At 43.7% G+C, this 26,344-nt stretch overlaps 1 protein-coding gene and 1 long non-coding RNA gene across 4 annotated transcripts; both read left to right on the top strand.

Annotated features, from left to right (window-relative positions):
• Positions 1 to 14,766: 14,766 nt before the first annotated feature.
• On the top strand, positions 14,767 to 21,910 carry LOC123442852 (protein GET4). Of its 2 annotated transcripts, XM_045119018.1 has the most exons (12): positions 14,767 to 14,954; positions 15,304 to 15,383; positions 15,994 to 16,072; positions 16,475 to 16,556; positions 16,810 to 16,966; positions 17,349 to 17,439; positions 17,762 to 17,845; positions 18,819 to 18,865; positions 19,514 to 19,642; positions 20,021 to 20,105; positions 20,489 to 20,569; positions 21,594 to 21,910. In XM_045119018.1, the coding sequence occupies exons 1-12, from the start codon at positions 14,889 to 14,891 to the stop codon at positions 21,597 to 21,599; spliced, it is 987 nt and encodes a 328-aa protein (XP_044974953.1). In that variant the 5' UTR covers positions 14,767 to 14,888; the 3' UTR covers positions 21,600 to 21,910. The 2 variants fall into 2 exon arrangements, with proteins under 2 accessions (XP_044974953.1, XP_044974954.1); XM_045119019.1 differs by lacking the exon at positions 19,514 to 19,642 and having other exon boundaries at positions 14,776 to 14,954.
• A 607-nt stretch (positions 21,911 to 22,517) lies between these two features.
• On the top strand, positions 22,518 to 23,917 carry LOC123439452. Of its 2 annotated transcripts, XR_006630099.1 has the most exons (4): positions 22,518 to 22,666; positions 22,971 to 23,092; positions 23,183 to 23,304; positions 23,696 to 23,917. It is a non-coding gene; the product is annotated as an uncharacterized LOC123439452 (long non-coding RNA). The 2 variants fall into 2 exon arrangements; XR_006630098.1 differs by having other exon boundaries at positions 22,971 to 23,304.
• Positions 23,918 to 26,344: the final 2,427 nt, after the last annotated feature.

Genomic DNA, 26,344 nt, shown 5'->3' with positions numbered 1-26,344 from the left:
TCTCATGGAAAAACTTTTGGGTTTATGGAAGTGGATGCACAAGCAGTATTCCTCTTAGTAAAGTGAAGGCTAGCAAAAGACTGGGAAGCGACCAACTAGAGAGCGACAACAGTCATCAAGATGCAATGAGTTTGACTGACATGGAATGCAAGCATGAACAGGATATAAATCATCATGAACACGAACATCATAGAGGCTATGTTGATTTTGTTTCAACTACATGCATGAACATGCGCCAAGTCAAGCCACTTGAATCATTCAAAGGAGAATACCATCCTATCATACTACATCATAGTCATCTCAAAATCTATGTTGGCATTCAAGACAAACCATTATAAGCTCCTAGCTAAATAAGCATGGCATCAGAAACTATGATCTCTAAGTTGTCATTGCAAACATGGTTCTTTCACAACAAAGCTGAATCTGGGACGACAAGCTAGTCATATTTACAAAAACAAAATAGATAGAGTTCATACCAGCTTTTCCAGTCTCAGTCACTTCATCATATATCATCATTATTGCCTTTCACTTGCACGATCGAACGATGTGAACAATAATAAGCGTGCTCGTGCAATGGACTAAGCTGAATCTGCGGGCAAACACAAAGGAGAAGACAAAGTAATATGGCTCTTTGAAGTCTAAACAGGTATGCAAACAAGAGCTACTAAACGTTGCAACCAATATCTTCTACCTTGACCCAAAGAAAAAGAAAACTATTTACACGGGAAAGCTCCCAACAAGCAAAAAGAAGAAAGGAAAATCTTTTTGGGTTTTCTCAAAAGGACACAAAACAAGAAAACAAGAAAACAAAATAAACTAGCATGGATATTACAGTGGCAAAGTGTAAACACCGACGAACAAAGTGAAAGCATAAGCATGAATGTAAGGTCGGTGAGAACACGTACTCCCCCAAGCTTAGGCTTTTGGCCTAGCTTGGTCTACTCCCAAGGACGGTCCTGGCGAAACCCAAAATCATAATCGAGGTTATACGGGAGTGCTGCAGCCACTGCCTGAATAGCTGCCTCACGAAGACGAGCAGCCATCGCCTCCCTCTCATACTCCTCTGCCTCTCCTATGGTTATGTAGTATCTCCGTTTTACCTGAAAGTCAAAGAAAGCAAGAGAAGGAAGGGTAATATGGAAGACACGCTGCCGGTTAAATATCAATCGGTATAGGAGGGATTCATCATCCCTCTCAAGAAACTGGTAGCGTGTCAAAGCGACGCGGTCAAGGAAAGCTGTATGGAGCGGGGGATCTCCTACGCGGATGGGTACTCCAAGAAAATTTGCTATGCGAGTGGCATAGATGCCGCCAAAGAAATCTCCCTCAATAGCGTTTTTATTCAGCCTCCTTGCTATAATAGCTCCCATGTTGAAGATTTTGTCACCCGTAACTGCGCTCTTAAGGATACTAAGGTCGGAAGCGCATAGGTGACAATGTTCAACCTTACCGTTAATGCATCTACCTATGAAGAGGGCAAAGTTGTGCAAGGCGGGGAAAGGAATGCTTCCTATGGTAGCTTGTGTGATGTCTCTAGTTTCTCCAACAGATATACTAGATAAAAAAATTCTAACCGAAGATTTAGCAGGATCTTTAAGATTACCCCCATCGGGTATTTTGCAGATCCTATTGAAATCCTCCAAATCCATGGCATAGGATTTATCATACAAGTCAAACAGTATGGATGAGTCACGACCAACTGAAAAATTAAATCTACGCACGAAAGAGGCAGTGAGCATAGCATATTGTTCACATTTATCTGAGAGGAATTCTTCTAACCCGGCATTGCAGACAAGTGTATCAAACTCATCATTGAAGCCTGCTTCGATCATGAACTCATCGGACGGCCATTCACATGGTTGTACCGGTGCGTCCCTTAGTTGATAAGGATCGGGCTCCCGAAAAGAAAGACGGGGACCCTTCTTACTTGAGGAACCACCATGAAACTTCCTCCTCAACATAATTTCTCTATGCTGAAATTTTGAAGTTCAAGAGAAAAGTGAATAAAGACCAACCACACCTTGTAGCAACTACTCCAACTAGTGCCTAGAGACCGTATCACGCGCTAAAACTACTTGGGACCAGCTAAAATCAACATTTCAAGCTCAAGAACAGGGTCACCAAGGTAGCAAGAATACGCGAAGGATAAAGCACTAGAGCAAAAACTAATTGGACCAATGGAGGAGTCACTTACCAAGGAGTAATTTCCCCCAAAACGGTTTGGAGAATGATGCTTTGAGCAAGGAGATCGAAAATCACAGCCAAATGAGCAAGAACACGGGTTTGAGCTGCGAAACAATTTTTTCTGGATGAAGAAGAAGAGGATGGGAGCTGGAATGAGTGGAGGGGGGCTCTGTGGGCCCCACAAGCTTGCTTGCCACGGCCAGGGGGTGGCCGCGGTGATAGGGCTTGTGGCCCACTGGGGTGGTCCCCAGGCCAGCTCTCTATCCCAGTATTTTTCAAATATTCCAGAAAAAATCATACTAGATTTTCAGGACCATCGGAGAACTTTTATTTTCAGGGTATTTTTCTCCGGGACGCTAAAACAGAAAATAGGAAAAACTAAACTAAACCTATCATTTTTCTTCTGAGCAAAAGAAAGTGAAAGCTTAAAATAGAGGTATGTGACTCTTTGGTTCATCCATTTCATGGTCATCGAAAGAAATCCGTCAATGGGGTTGATCAAATACCCATGACAAAACTTTCTCGAATCGCAAGAGAGAACGGAGAATTTTCGAATAGCCACTAAGTCACCTCAATGGGGATATGAATCTCCCCAACAAGCAATTCATACTTCATCTTGACACAAGGAATAGGGCATTCAAAGCTCCCAATAAGAAACGATGAAGTTTTTTCAATAGCATTGATGCAATGTACTTGATATCGTTTCTTCGGGAAGTGCACGGTATGCTCATTACCGTTGACATGGAAAGTGACATTGCCTTTGTTGCAATCTATAACAGCCCCTGCAGTGTTTAAAAAGGGTCTTCCGAGGATGACAGCCATGGCATCGTCCTCGGGAATATCCAAGATAACAAAGTCTGTTAAGATAGTGGTGTTAGCAACCACAACAGGCACATCCTCGCAAATGCCAACAGGGAAAGCAGTTGATTTGTCGGCCATTTGTAGAGAGATTTCAGTGGGTGTCAACTTATCCAGTTCAAGTCTACGATAGAGAGAGAGAGGCATAACACTAACTCCGGCTCCAAGGTCACATAAGGCAGTTCTTACGTAGTTTCCTTTAATGGAGCATGGTATAGTGGGCACTCCGGGATCACCAAGTTTCTTAGGAGTTCCACCTTTGAAAGTGTAATTGGCAAGCATGGTGGAGATCTCAAGATCTGGTATCTTCCGTTTATTGGTCATGATATCTTTCATGTACTTGGCATACGGAGACATTTTGAGCATATCAACTAACCGCATCTGCAAAAAGACGGGTCTTATCATTTCAATAAAGCGCTCAAAATCCTCATCATCCTTTTTCTTGGATGGCTTAGGTCTCTGAACCCATGGCTCCCTTTCTTTACCATGCTTCCTAGCAGTGAAGTCATTCTTATCGTATCTCTTAGGTTGTGGGTTATCAGGATTAACCATAGGTTCAATCTCCACATCCTTATCATTTCTAGGTTGAGCATCATTATGAACATCGCTGTCCATATTGTCACCAGGTTCATGTTCATCACCAGATTGTGTTTCTGCATCAGACGTAGAAATATCATTTGGTTCTTCAGGTGTGACAGTATTTGGTGAACTAACATGCAAGTTTCTATCATCCTTCTTCTTCTCCTTAGGATGACTCGGTGCATCAACATTAATTCCTTGAGAATCTTGATCAATTCTCTTAGGATGACCCTCAAGATACAAAGGTTCCTGAGTCATTTTGCCTCCTCTAGTAATGACTCTGACAGAGTTGTCATTTAATTCATTGAGCAGGTCATTCTGAGCTTTAAGTACTTGTTCTACCTGAGTAGTAATCATAGAAGCATGTTTACTCAGGAGCTTAAGATCATTGACATTTCTGTCTACACAAGCACTTAAATGACTAAGCATATGAGTACTTTGTTCCAAATGTCTGCTAACATAATCATTGAAACTCTGTTGTTTGGCAACAAAGTTGTCAAATTCATCAAAGCATAGGCTAGCAGGTTTATCAAAAGGAATATCACTCTCATCAAACCTACGCATAGAAATTACTTCTACTGCCTGTATCGGGTTATCGAGACCATGGATCTCTTTGATAGGTCGTATATTTTTGACATCTTCAGATCTAATGCCTTTCTCTTGCATAGATTTCTTGGCTTCTTGCATATCTTCGGGGCTGAGGAATAGAATACCTCTTTTCTTCGGAGTTGGCTTAGCAGGTGGTTCGGGAATAGTCCAAGCATTATCGTTGATCAAGATGTTATTCGGTAGAGTCTCAGCTTGTTCTACAGTTCGTTCCCTAAAAACACAACCGGCACAACTATCTAGGTGGTCTTTAGAGGCATCGGTAAGTCCGTTATAGAAGATATCAAGTACCTCATTCTTCTTAAGAGGGTGATCAGGCAAAGCATTTTGTAGCTAGACGAGCCTCCCCCAAGCTTGTGGGAGACTCTCTTCTTTGAGTTGAGCAAAGTTGTATATTTCCTGCAAGGCAGCTTGCTTCTTATGGGCAGGGAAATATTTCTCACAGAAGTAATAGACCATATCCTGGGGACTGCTCACACATCCAGGAGCAAGAGAAGCGAACCAGGCTTTAGCGTCATCCTTTAGAGAGAAAGGAAACAGCTTAAGGATATAGTAGTGGCGGATCTTCTCCTCACTCGTGAAAAGGGTGGCTATATCGTGTAGTTTGGTAAGATGGGCTACGACCGTCTGAGACTCATAACCGTGGAAAGGATCAGATTCGACTAGAGAGATTATCTCAGGATCGACAGAGAATTCATAATCCTTATCGGTGATAAAGATAGGTGAAGTGGCAAACTTCGGGTCATATTTCATCCTAGCTTTCACAGATTTTTCCTTCCGCTTGAGAAGTAATTTCTCAGCGTCATAGGCATCCTTACATGCAAGAAAATCCTCAGCTATCTCTCCCTCCATAACGTAACCCTCGGGTATATCTGGCAATTCATATCTAGGAGAGCTAGATCTAGCAGGAGCAAAAGCAGGTTCTATCTCAATAGTATCGGCAGTTTCAGAAGCATCACGAGCATTGGCAGTAACTCTAGCAATATGAGCATCAAGGAACACCCCTAGTGGCACATTAGGCAAAGTAGTATCTCTAGCAGTATCAAGCATAGCATCATCAGGCATAATAGCATCTCTAGCATCATCAGGCAAAGCAGTATCAGGCATAGCATCTCTAGCAGTATCAGGCATAGCATCTCTAGCAGTATCAGGCATAGCATCTCTAGCAGTATCAAGCATAGCATCATCAGGCACATGCGACATATCAAGATTTCTAGCAGGAGGTGATGTCGCAAACTTACTCATAACTGAAGGTGAATCAAGTGCAGAGCTAGATGGCAGTTCCTTACCTCCCCTCGTAGTTGAGGGCAAGACTTTGGTTTTTGGATCCTTCATATTCTTCATAGTGATCAGCAGATATAAATCCCAAGTGACTGAGAGAATATAGCAATACATCCCCGGCAACGGCGCCAGAAAAATGCTGCTTAGCAGTCCCCGGCAACGACACTAGAAGAATGTTGTTGACGAGTCTCTGACTTGATGCCTTCGCGACAACAGAGCCAGAACTGCTCCGAGTTGCTCAACAATTAGCAATTGTCTTGCAATGGCCCACTAGCGCGTGGGTTGGCGGCAGTTTTCGAGGATAGAGTATTCGACCCAAAGTTGTTGGCATGCCAGCCAGGAGGTGAGAGAATACTCTCGAGTATTAGCAGCTGAATGTGTCAGATTCAACCACACCTGAAAGATTAATATCTGCAAGCAAAGTATCAGCAACAAAGTAGTATGACAACAACGGTGTCAGAAACGATCTGTTGACGGCAGACTATTCCTAACTGTTGTATCAATGGCGCCAGAAGTTGCCCATTGACGGAAATTGTATTTTCCCGTCAACGACGAGCGAACCAAAATTGTAGCAGGTAGCAGCAGTGTAACGAGTAACAACAGTGGCAAGGAACAGCAGTAGTGACAACGGTAGCAGGTAGCAACAGTAGCAAGTAGCAGCAGAGCAAGCGACAGTAGTAACAACAGTAGCAAGTAGCAACGATAGTAACAACAACAGTGCAGAGCAAGTAACATCAGTAACAACAGCAGAGCAAAACAAGTAATAGCAGTAGTGGGACAAACTCGTAGGCAATGGGTCGGTGATTCGTTTGGATGATATTCATCATGCAACAATTATAACACGGAGAGATATTTGGCTAGCTCCCATTCGTCAATGTGATGTTGGCATGCATTCCGTGTGTAGTCATACGTGCTTAGGGAAAAGAACTTGCATGACATCTATTGTCCATCCCTCCCGTGGCAGCGGAGTCCAAAAGGATACTACAGGATATTAAGGTTCTGCTTTTAATAAAGAACTGGAACAACGCATTAGCACTTGGTGAACACATGAACTCCTCAAACTATGGTCATCACCGGGAGTGGTTCCGGTTATTGTCACTCCAGGGTTGCCGGGTCATAACACATAGTAGGTAACTACAACTTGCAAGATCGGACCTAAAACACACATATATTGGTGACAACATAATAATTTCAGATCTGAAATCATGGCACTCGGGCCCTAGTGACAAGCATTAAGCATGGCAAAGTAGTAGCAACATCAATCTCAGAACATAGTGGACAGTAGGGATCAATCCCCGTCAAAACTAACTCGATTACATGATAGATCTCATCCTACTCATCACCGCCCAGCGAGCCTACGAATAGATTACTCACGAACGATGAAGAACTTCATGGAATTGGAGAGGGAAGAAGGTTGATGATGACAATGGCGACGATTTACCCTCTCCGGAGCCCAAAACGGACTCCAGATCTGTCCTCCAGATGAAGAACAGGATGTGGCGGCGCCTCCGTATCGCAAACGCGACGAAATCTTCTCTTCTGATTTTTTTTCTGGGCGAAACTGAATTTATAGAGCTGGAGTTGGGGGCGGCAGAGCCACGTGGGCCCCACAAGCTTGGTTGCCGCGGCCAGGGGGTGGCCGCGGCAACAGGGCTTGTGGCCCACTGGCCCATCCCCTCCGGTGAATCTTTGCGCAGGTATTTTTCATATTTTCCAGAAAAATTCTCCGTAAATTTTCAGGACGTTCTGAGAACTTTAATTTCTGCACAAAAACAACACCATGGCAATTCTGCTGAAAACAGCGTTAGTCCGGGTTAGTTCCATTCAAATCATGCAAATTAGAGTCCAAAACAAGGGCAAAAGAGTTTGGAAAAGTAGATAAGACGGAGACGTATCACTCCCATAAATGTTGAAAGCAATATTATCAATACCATAACTCCGGAGGAGTACATAAGGGATATTTATCAGCCTGTTTCAGACTCCGAAAACGAAGAGCTATGTGATTCGGTAAGTAAACCGACTCCAAAACTTTTCCAGTAGGAATTTTTCTCCGTTTTGGAATTTTTAGAAAAATAGAGAAATTAAAAGTAGTCCGGAAAGTGCACGGGGAGGCGACAAGCCTGCCAGGCGCGGGCCACCCCCTGGTCGCGCCTGGGGGGCTTGTGACCACCCCGTGTGCCTCCCGGGCTCCGTTTTCTTGTTGAGTACTCCTTCTGGTCGGAAAAAATCATTATATATTCTCCCGAAAGGTCTGACCCTCGTATCAAGCAAATTTCCTCTGTTTTCATTTTGAGCCTGTTTCTGCTGCAGATCTAGATCGCTATGGCGTCCCGAAAAGCTCTGAAGGACAAGATATTCGAGAAGGTCATCAATCCCTACCTCGCAGGAGTGCTGCAACACCCTCAATCTATCGAGATGCGTGAGGGGATGTTGCACATCCGTGATGTTGAGGGGCCCAAGAAGACCGGAAGCGTGGAGGCGAGGCTCGAAGCAATGGAGCAACAAGCCTTCAAGTGCCAAGGGATGGTGGAGCGTAGACTCAACGCCAACCACATGGTGATCACGGAGTTCACCAACAAGAACAAGATCGATGTCAATGACATCGGGAAGCACCTCTCCAGGCTCTATGACAGAATTGATCACCTCCAAGCCCAGATCTATGACCTGCAGAACCAAAATTGTGAGTATGAGTATAGATTTAAATCAATACGGTTGGCTGCAGATTTGAGGATTCCGGAGACTCGGTCATCTTTCCATGACGGAGCACCTATGTCTTGGAAGACGGAGGATCAACCCCATGTTGCAACAACTCCACCACCATCACCTCCAAAGGAAGACAACTAAGCATGGGTATGGGCAACCCCCTTGGCTTGTGCCAAGCTTGGGGGAGTTGCCCCGGTATCGTATCACCATCACATCTTTTGCCTTTACCTTTTCTTAGTTCGATCCTTTTTGGTTTTATCTTTCTCTAGTAGAATTAAGTTCTTAGTGTTTTAGGCTTGAGTTTTGCTTTGTGTCACCCCCGATGTATTCGAGCTCATGAGCTATATAATAAAGAGTGTCTTAGTTAAGGGCCTTGCTTCATGCCATGATCTGAAAGAAAAGAATGATAAAAGAACAAAAGCATGAAAGGTCATGTAATGATTTTATGGAAAGTGATGGCTTCACATATAAAAAGAATGATGATTGAAACTTGTTGTGGGTGGACAAACATAGACCTTGGTCATTGTTGCAATTAATAGGAAGTAATAAAGAAGGAGAGGTTCACATATAAGTATATCATCTTGGACACCATCTATGATTGTGAACACTCACTAAACTATTACATGCTTAGAAGTAGATGTTGGACAAGGAAGACAACATAATGAATTATGCCTGCTTGGTTCCGAACAATGATTATATGACTAGAGATCCCTTAGCATGTGACGATTGCTTCCACCCATATCAGCCAAAACTCCCGCACCAAGTAGAGATACTACTTGTGCATCCATAAACCTTCAACCCAGTTTTGCCTTGAGAGTCCACCATACCTACCTTTGGATTGAAGAAGATCCCTCAAGTAAGTTGTCATCGGTGCAAGCAATAAAAAATGCTCCCTAATTAGTTATGATCTATTAGTGTGTGGAAAATAAGCTTTGTACGAACCTGTGATGAGGAAGACATAAAAGCGACGGACTGCATAATAAAGTTCTTTATCGGAGGAGGCAATATAAAGTGACGTTCCTTCACACTAAGAGGACACACATCCAAACCTCAAAAGCACATGACAACCTCTGCTTCCCTCTGCGAAGGGCCTATCTTGTACCTTTACTTTTTGCCCTTGAAAGAGTCATGGTGATCTACACCAATTCCTTATTTCGCCTTTTTCTTGGCTAACGTCATATGCTAGGGAAAGATCTATATTAATATGTCAACTTGGAAGTAAGTATTCATGAATTATTATTGTTGACATTACCCTTGAGGTAAATAGTTGGGAGGCGAAACTATAAGCCCCTATCTTTCTCTGTGTCCGACTGAAACTTTGATCTCATGAGTCCCACGTGAGTTGTAGCAATTGTAGAAGACGAAAAGATTATTGAGTATGTGGATTTGCTTTACAAGCTCTTATTTGACTTTTTACGATGTTATGATAAATTGCAATTGCTTCAGTGACTAAAGGCTATTGGTTGTTAATTCTCAATAAGGTTCTTGATCCATACTTTACTTTGTGAAGGAATTGTCACTTTAGCATGTGAGATTATATGATGATATTGTTGTTCTGATTATGATCATGATGCCTGCATGTCCATATCTTGTTTTGTCGACACCTCTCTCTAAACATGTGGGCATATTTATTGATCTCGGTTTCCGCTTGAGGACAAGCGAAGTCTAAGCTTGGGGGAGTTGATACGTCCATTTTGCATCATGCTTTCATGTTGATATTTATCGATTTATGGGCTGCTATTACACTTCATGGTACAATACTTATGCCTTTTCTCTCTTATTTTGCAAGGTTTACATGAAGAGGGAGAATGCCGGCAGCTGGAATTCTAGCCTGAAAAAGGAGCAAGTTTGAGATACCTATTCTGCGCAACTCCAAAAGCCGTGAAAATCAACGAGGATTTATTTTGGAATTTATAAAAAATACTGGGCCGAAGAAGTACCAGAGGGGAGTGAGCAGGAGGCCACAAGCCTGCTAGGCGTGGCCTACCCCCCTGGTCGCGCCTAGGGGGCTTGTGGGCTCCCTGTTGGCCCTCTGGCCCCCCTCTTTTGCTATAAGGAGGGTTTTGTTCCAGAAAAAATCAAGAGGAGGCTTTCGGGAGGAATCACCGCCGCCACGAGGCGGAACTTGAGCAGAACCAATCTAGAGATCCGACAGGGTCCTCCTGCTGGGGAAACTTCCCTCCCGGAGGGAGAAATCATCGCAATCGTCATCACCAACACTCCTATCATCGGAGGGGACTCATCACCATCAACATCTTCATCAACACCATCACATCTCCAAACCCTAGTTCATCTCTTGTAACCAATCTCCATGTCGCGACTCCGATTGGTACCTGTAAGGTTGCTAGTAGTGTTAATTACTCTTTGTAGTTGATGCTAGTTGGATTACTCGGTGGAAGGTTATATGTTCAGATCCTTGATGCTATTCAATACCTCTCTGGTCATGAATATTATTATGCTTTGTGAGTAGTTACTTTTGTTCCTGAGGACATGGGATAAGTCATGCTATAAGTAGTCATGTGAATTTGGTATTCGTTCGATATTTTGATGCGTTGTATGTTGTTTTTCCTCTAGTGGTGTTATGTGAACGTCGACTACATAACACTTCACCATTATTTGGGCCTAGAGGAAGGCATTGGGAAGTAGTAAGTACATGATGGGTTGCTAGAGCGACATAAGCTTAAACCCTAGTTTATGCGTTGCTTCGTAAGGGGCTGATTTGGATCCACTAGTTTAATGCTATGGTTAGACTTTGTCTTAATTATTATTTCGTAGTTGCGGATGCTTGCGAGAGGAGTTAATCATAAGTGGGAGGTTTTTCCAAGTAAGGGCAACACCCAAGCACCGGTCCACCCACATATCAAACTATCAAAGTAGCGAACGCGAATCATATGAACATGATGAAAACTAGCTTGACAAAAATTCATGTGTGTCCTCGGGAGCGCTTTACCTACTATAAGAGTTTGTCCAGACTTGTCCCTTGCTACAAAAGGGATTGGGCCACTTTGCTACATCGTTGTTACTTTTGTTACTCGCTACTTGCTGCGAATCATCTTACCACACAACTATATGTACCGATAATATCAATGCTTGCAGAGAATACCTTGCTGAAAACCACTTGTCAGATCCTTTTGCTCCTCATTGGGTTCGACACTCTTACTTATCGAAAGGACTACGATAGATCCCCTATACTTGTGGGTCATCAATATGCCATAACACCATATAAGAAACCACTATAAATATCATTCCAATAAAAACGATTCTAATGTAAATTATTTCAAGGCTTGACTTATTCTTTCTCAACTGCATTTAATAGCATGATATTTAATAGCAAGAGTTTGTGGATGAACTAGCAAAAGAAGAAAACGAAGGTGTGTCTTCTCTAAAACTTTTCTCAAAGATAACATGATATATCGAAAAAGTATTTCGCCCCGTTTTATATATAAAGCAGCGACCTTACAAGTATACCGATACAAACACACGCTAACACGCACACAACACACACCCAAGGCAAGATACAAAAGTGTCGAGCACCGCCACACCACCCCGGCGTCTACCAAATAACATGAATCACTTGGAGCCAACAGAGGTCTCAATCACGAGCAATCATCCGAGGAGAGGCGAGGCAGATACCGACGGAATAAGGACTCAAAGACGGTGCCTCTAGAAGGGAACGACCATGTGTAGCCACCACCATCTGATCCCAAAGATCAAGTTTTCATCCGGAGCATCACGAAGGAGTCGGAAGACCACGACGGAACCTTCATGAAGGATACGACGTCCACGAACGTCGCCACCATTGGCCCCTGAGCAAGTGGTGTACCCCGGTGCTGACACCCTTCACGCACCTTAGCTCCACCAACCAACCGCAACCAAACCACCTGTGTGGTCATGGCTGCGCACTCGCACCTGAGACGCATGCTCCGCGCCTCCGCCCACGAATGTCTCGTCTCCCACTGCCCTTCACCCAGACACCCCCAAGACCAACCAAAGTGACCGGTTTTGGTTCAAAGGACATACCTGATCACCAAAATTGCAGCATATGTCTCGCTTCAATGTCGGAGCTGCAGCAACCCGCACATAGTCGTGGGGATGGGGAGGAGGGCGAGAGGACTCATCCACGACTGACACACACCCATGCCAGCGACGTTTGGCTCGAGCTAGTTGGCCCTTCCCATCCCTCCAACCTACCTCCCCATCGTACACCCCCTGTGTCGCCCCACCTCGACAGCCGACACAGCTCCACGCAAGGCCACCAACACATACCCATCCACCGACAAGGAAAACCACAAGGTCCGCCGCCAACCACCAAGAAAGCTCCTAGGGAGCCTGTCCGCGCTCCCCGCAGCCGCCCAGCCGTCGGAGCACCTAGAGGCCGGCTAGCCCGCCCATCGACCTGTCGTTGCTGCGACACTACAACCTGCGCTGCCTGGCGCCAGATTCGTCCATGTTGGCAGGCCAAAGATTTGGCTATGCCGCCGCCAATCCTGGAGAGCCAAGCACGCCCCACCACCTGGACACCCACTGCGAGGGAGTAGAGGTGACATAGCTCCACCTCTGTCCACCGAACAACCGTGTCACTAGGAACAACTCCACGCTCCGACCCTTGGCACCGACCCATGCCAGTACCGCCCGAACAGGACGACCACGAGGCCCTGCCGCCGCTGGCGACAACAAGGGAGGAGGAGGGGAGAGGGGACGAAGACCTGTGGGATTTAGGGTTGCCCCCCGTCGCCTCGCGGGGGAGACGTGAGAGGAGGATCAAGGAGCACCGCGTCGTGGCTTTTCCAAGATAACATGATATTGAGCACATGGCTGACCACATTGCATGCTCTAAATCTTCTTCAAGCTTAAGAAATGTTTTCTTGTTTGCTAGTAGGTAAATAGTGAAAGATCATACACAATATTTTCGAAACTAGGTATATATTAATATCGCGAAGATACCAATTACACCTGACCCGTGTACCAATAAGATGTTCAAAGACATTAAAGATACAAACATCCAATAAAAGTCCCGTCATAGTGATCAGTCACTAGCAACAACACTCTAACCACCACCAAAGATAACACCTGACTTATAAAAAAGATTATCCAAAAACAACGCCTCCAAGAAGGAAACAATGCATAAGAGTTGTCGTTGCCCGGTTGAAGATCTTGAGTTTTCACCCTCGAGAAAATCCGAGATCATCCAAAAAAGCAATGCCTTCAACAAGGCCATTGCCAGGTACAACCAATGAAGGTCGGGCCTTGGATTTTCACCCTAGGAATCGAGAGTCGGTACTTGAGGAGCACCACCGAAATTGCAGCCCTCTAGTGTTGTCGCCCCCGCTTGTCGAGGCTCCTGTTGCAAGTCACCAAACACCTAGCACACAATCTTCATCGCATCCAGTACACCTATCCGCCAACGCTTCAAGAACTCTAACCGCAACCACCATGACTTTCTCCACCTCTACCAGTGCCTTGAAAATCTTGACTTAGACATGTCTGATGACTCCAATAAGAAAGCGAAGCTTTGCGTTGAGCCATTTAAAGCCGTGATGGCTGATGATATGAGCGCGCATGACCGGAGCCTTTCCGATCTAGATATCCAGGGGCGACATACGCCAATATGTATAGATCTGCGATGGAGAAGACCGAAACGCGTCAACGGCTAGATCGAAGAGGTCGACGTCTGACAGAAAGACGCCATGGCTGACCAAGATTGCTAGGGCCAAACCACCATTAGGGCCACCGCCCCAGATCCAGGAAAGCACACTCACCGCCTCCGAAGAAAACGAGCAGCTCTGCACGAGGCCGGTCGCCCCAGCCACCGCAACGAGCACCACTCAGAAACCCCACCCATGAACAAACTCCTCCATGCAGACCCATGCGCCAAGCCCCAGATCCGACTGCTCCCCGCGTGGAACAACTCACCGGACGGAGTGGCAGCAAGCAGCGGCTACACATGCACCCGGTCCGGTCGACGGCAAGAGGAGGCCCCAATTCACGGGAAGGTCACCAGGACGAGATCCAACAACGGAGACCTCCACGACTCGAGCCACCGAGGACAAAGCGGGCTAGCACAGGGAGGAAGGCCATCGCAGGGAGGGAAGGAGCAAGAGGTGGAGGAATTATCATATTTATAACACAATTATATTATATCGAGCTTCGAGTTAAAATCAAGCATAGTTCAAGACATAATTATCATTCCTTGACGGAACTATTATATTCAACTCATTTCCTTTCGGGTCAATCTTGAGGGAAGACCAAAACGAGTCAACCTCAAGCCTTTCAAAAAATAAAATAAAATTGCAGCCCTAAATGTGCGTGAGGGTCACACATGAATCCAGTAGAAAAAAAAGAAAGGGTCACACATGAGCAAATTTATTCCATCTTCCTAGGCATCCCTATGTTTTTTTTTCCCTCCTTTCCCAGAATTTGGCACATGTAAAACGGAGAAGTCTAATAACCCAGAGAAACCAAACGAGTTAATTCCGGATTGGGTTCGAAGACCAAACGGGAGCGCAACACGGAGAAGCGCTTTAAGATTCGCGCCAGCACGATAAGCGCCCGCCCACCCGCCCAAATCCCCTGTTCTGTCCTGACGCCGGAGGCCCAGCTCGTCTCCGAGGCGGAATTCCTGTAGCGGACGCCGCGATTCCGATCACCGCCGACGCCGCCGTGCTCGCCGGAGAGCCATGTCTCGGTCCCTGAGCCTGAACATGAGGTCGGCCTCGCGCCGCGACCTGCCGCCTCCACAGAAGGTGAGGGATCCCCCCCCGCCTCCCCGTTCCCCGCCCCCCTCTGCTTCCGCCCGTACTCGTGCGCGCCCGTGTCTGTGTATGCGTGCTCGCATTGCGACGAGAGCGTGCGGGCGCGTTGAGCGATTCGCGGATCGGATCTCGGTTTGCAGCGCCTCACCCGTGCCCGCGGAGGAGCTGCCTCTCCCGTTGTATAATCTGTTCGAATTAGGGTTCAAGCAGCGATCCGTGTTCAATTAATCGGTTACACGAGAGGGTGAAATTAGTTCGGTGGAATCGCTTGGCTGCACAGGGCCTGCTTGTAAGTTAATTTCTCATCATTTTTTTCCTAATCATGCGTTGTGTTTTTCAGACAATCGAAAGATTTGAGAAGATGGTGGAAGGGGGAAGTTACTACGAGGCCCAACAAATGTTCAAATCTACCAGTGCAAGGTATCCAATTTAACGGAAGCAAGGGTAGCTGGCTCCCTTCGGGCCTTCAGCCTTTCACCATTTAAAGTTTCAACCATATTGCACAGTCTTGCACATATTATTAATACATTTCAACAGAAACCAGCCAGTACCTTTTCACGTTACATTGACTAGATCAATTATATGAGTTCAATGTGAGACGTCATTGGATTAACTATATGAGTTCAGTGTGAGACATCATTGTTGTGCTTAGTTGTTGCGTAACTATGGCAAACTGGCAACAGATGCAACATCTTAAAATAAGCTCATGCCAGGACATACTGGTAGAAAATCAAGGTATGAATACTAATATAATCTTAAAATGACCAGGATCTTTGCATGTGGATATAATCCTAATATGAATACTAGACTTATGTTCGAGATGACAATGGCCATTGTTATTCTCACAGAATGTGCATGTATGTTTTAGGCTGAGTGCAAAATGAGTATTCCACAGAGTAACCACATAACGTTAGCTTCAGGATACATATTGTGTTAAAAATCAACAGAAGTAATTTCGTGCTTGTGTCTGTTGATAAAGGACCGAACATCAAGTCGCTGTTTTGACTTGTTTTTTGGTCATTACATGCAGATACATTACTTGCCAAAGGTATTCGGAAGGCTTGGACATCCTTCAGTCAGGAGCCACAGTCCAGTTGAAGCATGGACAGGTTAACTCTTTGCCTTATTGGCTTCTGCTAACAGTTGTCCAAAGATGTTTATTAATTCATCTTTTCCTCTATGATAGTACCCAACTGCTCATGTTCCCTTTTCAAATCCAGAGGCTATACAAGAAGCAAAAAATAACCTGAAAGCTGTCTTGGTTATTTTAAGCATGGATTTTCTCCCTCCATACCATTTCTCTGTAGTAGTAGGTAGAGCCTTGAGGAACCATTCTAATATGTTGCTGGATTTGCGTGTGTGTGGGGGGTAATAGGTTACTATTCTAATATGTTGTACTTGTGGTCTATAAAGTATTTAGATTAACTAAATATATACTACTTCAATTATTTCTTTTCTCTCTTATTGGTCAAAGAGCTAGATTTTACTTTAGTGGTTATTACCAATTTCAGGTAACTTGTGGTGCTGAACTCGCTGTGCTGTTCGTGGACACTCTTGTCAAAGGGCAATTTCCTTATAATGAACAAACTTTTGGTAAGTTTATTGTTTTACATTTGATTTTTGGGACATATTTGTAGTGCGTTGTTTGTAATCCTCCTATCATATCGACGGTGTCACTAGTTTGCATTCAGAAATAATATTTCTTCCTTTTGTGTCTCTAAATCAGCTGAGTGAAGCATTCTCTCTCTTTTTCTTTTGTAATTTTTAAATGCCGTCATGTTGTAAACTTGTAATTTGGGCGTTAAATGTCACTTCAGTGATTGTAACTGTATTGCATCAACTATAGATCGTGTCAGAAAGATATACGAGGCGTTCCCCAGGATAAATATGCCCCATTTCCTTGGAGATGATTATGACGATGATGGGCAGAAATTATCCGAAGCTATTTCTGCTGCAAAAGTTCGTTCTGAAGGTTGTTCATCATTTCTAAGAGCAGCTCTCAGGTAAGGTATATTGATTTCAATAAATCCAAGTAAATCAAAGTGCTGTCCATCCAAGCATCGAACTTCATCCAGACCAGCAGTATTTTTCAGTGGAAATATATCCAGTAGTCTAATACATCAAAATTGTTGAACAGCACGGATAACTTGACCTGTAGTTATTAATTCCGGTTTTGAGCATTAATGACTAATGAGCTTAACATGATAGGAACATGCATCGTTCTGAACATCTGATTCCTTTCGATTTTCTCTCAGTGCGTCCAAAACTCTGGATGCCGGTTGCCATGAGACATATGTATTTTGTTTACTCTCTTGCCAGAGGAGGTGTTTTTCTTCTTCCTTTTCTGGCTGTTATGCACTAATAATGTATCATCCTGCTATTAAGGTGGTCTGCTGAGTTTGGGACATCAAGAAATGGATCTCCTGATCTGCATGTTATGTTGGGTGAATACATTTATTCTGAATCTCCAGAAACGGTACTGTCATGATTCTCTGTCTTACTGTGGATATCTTCTGTTCTCTACATTCCTGAATTGCAACATTTGAGGAATTTGCATGTCAACCAAGGCATGCCTAGGAAAGATTGTATTAATCCTCTTCACCAGGTCATTTATTTGCTCTTAGACGATGTGTGTTACTCTAGTCCTAGATGATGCAAGTCTATCTCTAAGTTGTAGGATGGCATGCATGCAGTAAATTGAAAGCTAGAATGCCTTGCATTAAGGAACTGAAAGTGAAAGAGCATTGTAGAGCTATAGTTTTTATTTGTCATTGACCCTCTAGTGACCTTGATTGCAGGACATGACTAAAGTAGCAAGTCATTTTGTGCGCGGGAACGATCCTAAAAAATTTGCTTCTATGCTGGTAAACTTTATGGGCAAGGTAATGGTTGTTCTAAACAGTAGGTATTACAAATGATGCTTGGTAATTACCGAATTCTGTTTGAATGATATATATTTGTTTCTCTGAGAGATAACAAAAGTTTACCCTACTGAAATATTTCCAACGTCTTTCACATACAATAAGGTCACTTTCAAGCTATTGTCCGAGTTTATTTTCCACGTCATTCTCCAAAGCCGTTTTAACTTGAACCCTCCTTTTCCCATACCGTGAATATACCCTCTGCTTGGTTTTATATGTTTTTTTTACTGTTGGGGCACCTATGCGAAATAATTCATTTCATTGCCATTCACATGGATGCCATGTGTGTAGAGGGCCTTCTATCGGTCTCCAAATAATTCCTTTTCTTCATCCACCTCCATGCCAACGAGCTCCTGGTCATGCCCCCTCTGTTTAGATTGCTGGGAAGGAGAAATAAAAGTGAATGTGTCGGAGAGATGTTGTAACCACACAACCTTTTAAAGGTTTTACCTGCTTGCTGGTTTCCATGCTGGCATCCATCTAAGCGTGAAATGGAGGTCAAAGCAGCCGAACCAACAAATGGGATTTACATGGCATAATATATGATCCAAATTAAACAGTTTCGGAGAATCAGTTTGAAAATCAAACTTACAGTTGAGGATTGAAAAACTGATGGTTTCCTTAATGCTGCTTAGTATAGCTAGCAATTGCTTGATATGATTAGTAAATCCATGTTCTCCGCAATAATTTGCTTTGTACAATGGGTTTACTAATGTATGGGTTGTAGGTCATCCTTTGTCAAAATATGAAAATATAGAAACAGAACACAAGCACAAGCTTGTTAAATCACTCAGTCTTATACCCAATCTGTTCGTGGGTTGAATCCGAGTTCATTATTTATGCCCAACTTTTGTTAGGTATTAAATGCATTCATATATGCTCTTGACAGTGTGTGGTATAGTATTGATCTTTTTTCTTCCTTATTACTGTACAGTGCTACCCTGGTGAAGATGATACTGCAATTGCACGCGGTGTCCTAATGTAAGATTTCATTCCTTTCTTTCTTGTTTGCTCTGGAGATGTTATATGTGCTAAGGACTAATGTAGTGGAGGATAGTTGGTATAGAGGAGAAGCAATTGGTAGATGGGTCTCGCCCAAGCAATTTCTAATGTTTGCTTAATTGAAAACAGGAATGCGGCAGCCCATTATATAGGTGGGTCTTGCCCAAGCAATTTGTAATGTCCCTTCCAAAAAAGTGTCAATGACTATAGTTCAATACAAATACCAAACTAGTATGTCTTCAGTTTGCTTACAAGATAATCTTTATCTTTATTTGGAACCATGACCCATGGTCATGACATGAGAGATCATCCCTTGTAAGTTGCATGAGAGGAAAACCTGATACCACTGAAAATGGGTGCACTTTGCACTGCAGAAACCGATGTGAAGGAATTGTGTAGTGTTTGTTCCATTCACAATGATAGATACATGTCAGTTAGTAGTGTGCTAGGGACGCTTGCAATATGATAAACTGCCTCAATGCAATATCCTCCATGTGATCACACTGAAATGCATAGAAAAGAACACTTAACACCGTAAAGTAAATCGTCTCATTGTTGGGATAAAATTTTACTGGGATTTTGTGGATGGAGATGTCGGGTTTTCTAATTTGTTGTTATTTCTTTAAGGTATCTATCACTAGGGAATCTCAGAGACGCAAATTTACTTATGGATGGGATGAAGGAGCAGCTAAAGTCTGCTGACTTGGAATTTCCAAAAACAAATTTAATTGAGTTTATCAAGTATCTTCTCCAAACGTGAGTCTCTCATATTTTGTGGCTTGCATGTTTGTTCATCTGCATGTTTGTTCCACAATGTTCTCATACTCTGCATGCGAATTTTGTGAAATAATGCTGCAATTTAGAATGATAGTTCTCAAACGTTAGCTACAGATGTGTTTATACTTCTATCGCTAGAAAGATAAAATTACTGTCTGTAGGTATTGCGAATGCTCCTGCCTTACCACAAACGACTGATATCATATTTTGACAGTTTCTCACGTACTTGATTTGTAACCATGTGCAAATCAAGATCAACTTTCTTTTCCGATCTTATACGTGAAATAATGAGCTATTTTATCATTCTTTTCTTTTGTTATGGCCTTATGGGCATTACTAACCAGATGTTGTTTACAGGCTTGAAAGAGACGCTTACACTCTTTTTAGGACACTTCGACAAAAATATAGGACAAGTACAGATCGAGACACTGTATTTGAGGAGGTATGGCCCACTATCGGAATTTTATAGCTCTATAAGACGAGTTATATTTTTCAAAAATTATTATATTGTTACGAAACAATGTGAATCCATGATAGATGTTTTTAGATAATTTGGAAATCGCTGTGAGACATGTTCAACATAACATATCTCCACAAACTTTCGGGCCTTGTTCACCAGCTTTCCATCTGAAGATCGATGAATTGCTCAGAACGGACCACTTGTTACAAAATGTTTGTTAGATTTCATTGCCATCTTAATAAAAAAAAAAGGCGGAAAACCCAAAGTCATGTTGTTGCTTAATGCTGGAGACTACCTGTTCTTACAAAAAAAAAGGGGAATGCAAACCGAAATAGACCTCATGATGGTATGGCTACGCTTTGCAGTTATTGGATGAAATAGCTGCAAAATTTTATGGTGTACGGCAACAGAATCCTCTGGAAGGACTTTTCGGTGAAATGTTCAAGGTAAGCACTTTCTTTTATTGACTTCATGGTGGTCGCTATATTGAATTGCTTCCTTTTATGATGTACGTGTACCTTGTGTTTTGAAATTTGTCGTCCCAGTGTGACTCAGTAAAACAAACATTTCTTGTAAAATTAACCTTATAGTTGATTTAAGCATCTAGAAATCCAAAATGTAAAGAGTTCCAATGATGTTTAAAATGATGCATTTTAAGGTTTCTGGTATATATGTTTTCTGCTTCATATTGTTCCGGGCCTGGTGCAGTGTTGAAGTACTCCCCATTTGTGCCACGAGGTTCCGGGTTTGCCTCCCTGCATTGTGCTGTGCAGTGGTAAGGCTTGCCTTGTATAATCCTTCCCCAGACCCTACCTGGTCGGGGAGCTTCTAGCACTGGGTCTGTCCTTTATTATTCCTGATCTAATAATTGACACATGGACACTTGTGAGTTTCACATATTTTACTCTACAATGAAATGAGTAATGCAGAGTTAGTTAGCAGTTATACATCAAGATAAGTTTATACTTACAGTTTCTTTAAAATTGGTTTATGCATATAATAATAGGCCGGGGAATTGTTTATAGGAAGCTAGGAACCACAAGTCGATAACTTAACTCCACTAGTAATTATGTACGTGCAATGCTTGTTATTATTAGGCAATATATTAATTATATTGCATACTAATATTAGGCAAGATATAAATTACTTCCTCTGTCCCACAATGTAATACATTTTTTGCAAGTTATGTTAGCTTGCAAAAACGTCTTACATTGTGGAATGGAGGGAGTACATGTTAATATATTGGATAGGATATAATTACTTGGTTAGCGTTGACGTTGATATTAGGCATGATATTAATTAGTGAAGGGTGTTAAACAAGTTCAACACTGAAACACTGGAGCGACGAAGACCGCTAGATAGATGCGGTTGAACGGATGAGATTCGTTGGATCTCTGCTCTGCAACTCGCTCTTTTTATATTAGTATAGATATACTTCCTCAGTACTGATCATATTCTATTTTTGTGCAGGTATAATTGCTGAGAAAATAACTTGATCCATTGGCCAGAATAATACTTTTGTGGGAGATCAACAGTGGGTCACCCAGGAAACAAAACGCACAGGAAGTGCTCTATTGGCGCTTCCCTAGTCATAGTCAACGGAGTTAGTACATTTAACATGAAACTACATGAAGATGCACCGCTGATCTGTTGTAAAATCATTCTATTGGTTTTGATGTTGTTCTTTTCTTTCCTGCAAGGTTTTGATGCTTTCCAGCAGTGTAACAGAATTTCTCTTTTCAGATTGTTGTAAGATGATAAGGCATTGTGTTATCTTTTTCTTCTCATTCTGTGCTAAATTTGTTTTCATGGTCTAGCATAGATATTAAGTGCCATAGTTCCAGTTTTTGAAAACCATGGCAGTCCTGCATTAAACCAGTTTATTTTATTTTAGTCAACTGGGCTTACAAACATGAGGTATACAAGCGTTGTTTTGTTGACTGCATATTCTAGGGAATTTAGGGAAAAAACAAGAACATTCAACAAAAGTTTTCAGGAAATATAAGAATTAAAAAAACAATATTCAGAAAACAAGCATTTATTATCATTGCTCCGTGGCTGTGGGTTTTTCAGATTTTGTTACTAACTTTACTGGAATATCATGATAAAATCAGTAGCATTCTAGAGAAAAGTTACTAATAGAACACAGGATTTTTTTTTTAAATGCTCCCGTTGCAGTTAAGTTTACAGTCAAACTTAAATCTTGAAATACGAGAACGCACTACATTATGAAATGAAAGGAGTATATGAATGAGACATGTATTACTTTGAAAAAAAAGATGGATCATGGATGCACGAACGAGTCAGAAAATAATGAACGATTGTACATCAGCAATTTTTCCACCACGTCTGCTCCAAGAGTGAACATGTCCCTAGGGTTCCTAGCTGCTGCGGGCCCTCCGCCGCGGCGCCGCAGCCGGCCAAAGCCTCCGCTGCCCCGCCGCCGGTACAGTAGCCCATCAACGCCTCCCTCCGTCGAGCAGCCGCTCCAAACCCAGCAACGCTGCCGCTCGGAGCTACGCGGCCGACCGGTCCATAGGCAGGTAGCCACCACTCCTTCCTCCCCTCCTTCCTCTTGATTTTTGTAACGAATGAATACTTGCTGTAGATTGCATATTGTGAGAATATAATGATGACTATTTCTTGACGACTGCCTGCTGCATGCTTTTAACAGTGCATGTTCAAGTTTATATTTGAAAGGATTTTGCTGATAATGCTTGTAGCGGCAAATGTTTGCAAACTGCAGTTTTTTTTCCTAGATGAGCAAATGTTTTGGTTTAAAGATGTAAGCAGCGTATCCGCATCGGTGCATTTTAGGCACTAATTCTCTCTTTTGGTTGATGGCAGACGAATACTGCATTTCCTAGATGAAGCACATCTTCAAGATCATCGTGGTGCTGGCGGCGATCTCGACCATCTGGGTTGCGCTCCTTGAAACCTCGACTGTTCCTCGCAGTTATACTTGGCTGGTGACTGCCATCAATTCTTTCACTTGCTAATGTATTGATGTTAAGACACTGTCTTTCGATTAAGATGCTTGCTTGTGACTTCTGTTGTAGCTTTCAATCTAGTACTACTTGATAGTGGCGCTTGGATGCTACGGCCTTTTTATGGTTAGGTATGGGCTCATGTTCTTTCCCGCTTGTCCTCAAGAAGCCATACTACTACAAGTCTACAACAGGTAGAGGATGTTGTTCTAGTATCCTAATTCTCAGTTTTTTTGTCTGCGCAATCTCAGTGCCATGTTAAGAACTAATAGTCGCTAGAATATACACATCCTAGGTTCTTTCAGCTCAAAAAATCATGCTAGGTCCCTTCCTGTTTAGTTATACACTTGTATTGTATATTATACATTCTTTTCTTTTGGTTTTCTGCTGGCATAATGAGATTCAAGGTATTATGGGGAAGAGATCATAAGTTTCTTTCTGCCTTATGTGTATGATTGTATGGCTTTTCATAATGGTCACTACAAAGAAAACCAAGCCACCAAATTTTGAAACTTTTAAGGTTTCTGTATAATTACATTTTTGCTTTTCCCATTTGTAATTATTTCTGCTCGACCTACTATGCAGGATATTGTGGAGGCAAAGGAATTCTTATCCAAAAGGGGTGTTGATGTGGGCTCCAATTGAGGTGGATTCCAATGTTTTATGTTTTATGACCACTTTGAAGCTTCCTGGTTACCATAGCGAGAAATGGTTATGATGTTTCATCATGTCTATATATTGCTACTAACACAATTTTGGTGAGTGGCTTGTTACAATTCTACAATTGAGGTGGATGGCTTGTCATGATACTACCTGTGTCATAAAACATTGCGAGAACAACTAACAAATTGTTCATTAACAAGTCTATCAATGTTCATGACATGTTTGCTTTGTAACCATCCGGATTTCATCACTGGATGTGTCTCAGCTTGTGCTCAGGCTGCAGGTGTGACTGCTCGCAGGCATCCCACCTCAGTCCACCTGATCCCACTACAAATTGGTGGGAAATTATGGGTAACCTAGCAAACGTTACATGGGTTAAGAGGGATCCCAGTATATACCACTCAACGCAAGACATGGTTCTGATGTATCCTGTAGTTTCGGCCCAACCCTCCGCTGTCCGACGAGCTCCCCAGTCGACCTCCCTTAGGCGCAACAACAGGTGTATCACGACGCCCGCGATGAACCCCAGCGCGGCGCTAGAGCCAGTGAGCAACACGCTGGCGCAGACGAGTATCATGAACCACTCCTCCTTGCTCCCCATATCGATCCTGCCCCGCTAGCCCGCCAAAACAAGATCGGAGGCCAAGTTTAGCAAGTGCAATCCGGAGCAAGAAATATGTACTGAAGTCCAAAGTACTTACAAGTATCAATCAATCCCAATCTTACAAGAACAACCAAAGTTCATGGTGGAGAGAAAGAGAGGTCACGTTCGGATAGCGCCGCGGTTGACGCTAGCGACGACTTGGCCATTGCGTCCGGCCGGGGTCGGGGAGGGAGAAGCTTCGAGGCGGGGAAGGGGCCAGGTGCGAGGAGGAATAGGCGGGGGTGCGCCGGCGGCGTGCGTCGATCCGCGGCGACGGTGATGCGCCTGCGCCATGGCGCCTCCTTTGATCTCTCTATCCACAAGAGAAACCTATCACAAGTGGCTGATGGGTTGAGGTGGGTTTATTTCATGTTGAGTGGGAGTCCACTAAAATAATTTAAGTTAATTTAAGTGGGACAGCCCACCTAGTCTTACTTAGTCCCGCTCCCACGTTATCACCTTTGGTGATGCTTCGAGTTGCTAGCTCTTTTGATGGTTCAGTTCTAGTATATGTCGAAGTTTATGTCCAGTGCAGATTTATTTCATTTGGCAACTCTGGAACTTCTCCAATTCAGCAAAGTTCTGCCTCATTGCCACTTTGAAGTTTGAACTCCTCATGTCATGATTAATGAAAGATCATTAAACCTTCACCGAGTCCTGCCATTATTGCTCCATGTTTACAAAAACAATTGTAGAATCGACTGTGCAGTGAACCTACTTCAACTCATCTCGCTATTGTGTACATGTTCAATCACATGCCAAGTTGGCAGCAGAAAAGTCACCTGCTACCTTGAGATCGCTGCTTCTGACGGGGACTTGTTTGAGGCTGGTACATCATCTTCTCGGATTTTTGTCCAAAAAGACCCCCTGTCGAGTGGGATTGTCAAAAGAGACCACATGCGAGTGCAAACGTCCAAAAAGACCCCCACCCCGGACGGCGGCAGGCGCGCCAGGCGGCACGTGGCACCTGCCGCCACCGCAGGAGGCGGCCGGGGGGCCTGCCGCCACAGCCCCTGGCGGCCGGGGCCTGCCGCCACCGCCCCTGGCGGCCGGCGCGGGATCCCGTTCCCGCCCACTCCTGTCCGTAACGGACAAGGCCGGGTGGGCCCTGCCGCCTCGGGAGCAGGCGGCCAGGTGCCCTTTTTTCCGCACGCCGACACTGTCGATGATTGATTGCGCTGATTCCGAGGCTCCTTTCCCGCTCGAATTTTTCCCGCGCGGCCGGGCAGAACTGTGGGAATTTTTCCCGCTATCCACCGACGAAACAGTGCGAAATTTACTCCTTTGCTCCGGTTCGGACCGTGCAATCCTTTTGAACAAAAATATTGTGCAAGTTGCACGGATGGCTAAGTGCATGGAAGGCATATACTACGGATATTTTGTTGGGCCGTGGTTATCCCCCATCCCTCGAACCAAACCAAGATATCCACGCTGGTGAAGGCGGGCGGTTTTTTCCGTGGTTTCACGGGGCTGTCATCTTCGGGTCAGCATTGTTCACCGCGGCGATTTTAGAGTGACTCTTTGTGTCCTGGTCGACACTGTTCGTTACGGTGGTTTCGTGGGGCTTTTATCTCTAGGTCGACATTGTTTACAATAGCGTTTCTTATATTTATTTATAGAGAAAGTATGTTTTAGCTCTCGATCAAATATTTTGAGAGTGAATGTTTGATTGCTATCGCAGCAGTGACACGCGATAACGACGGACGAGCAGTGCAATAGTTTCCCGCCTAATTTTCCCGCCTAAGTTTCCCGCTGCAGTTTCTCGTTTTCGCGCCCTTTTTTCCCGCGTAGACATCCGACAGAGCCTATAAAAGGAGGCAGGGAGTGAAACTCTCTTCACCATCAGACAGACTTGAAAGCACCTGCACCTCCATAGTCAGTATGAGTTTGCCTTGTTCGGATCAGAGCATTAGGCCTAGGAAAATGCA

This window comes from Hordeum vulgare, chromosome 3H (assembly GCF_904849725.1).
Source record: "Hordeum vulgare subsp. vulgare chromosome 3H, MorexV3_pseudomolecules_assembly, whole genome shotgun sequence".
Classification (NCBI taxonomy): Eukaryota; Viridiplantae; Streptophyta; class Magnoliopsida; order Poales; family Poaceae; genus Hordeum; species Hordeum vulgare.
This window is presented reverse-complemented; position numbering and strand designations above follow the sequence as displayed.

What these genes read in the sequence shown, in the direction of transcription:
- LOC123442852 (XM_045119018.1), top strand. Translation starts at nt 14,889, where the DNA reads ATGTCTCGGTCCCTGAGCCTGAACATGAGGTCGGCCTCGCGCCGCGAC. An exon ending in TTTCTAAGAGCAGCTCTCAG is followed by an intron (nt 16,967 to 17,348) that starts GTAAGGTATATT and finishes CCTGCTATTAAG; the next exon opens with GTGGTCTGCTGAGTTTGGGA. An exon ending in ATTCTGAATCTCCAGAAACG is followed by an intron (nt 17,440 to 17,761) that starts GTACTGTCATGA and finishes CCTTGATTGCAG; the next exon opens with GACATGACTAAAGTAGCAAG.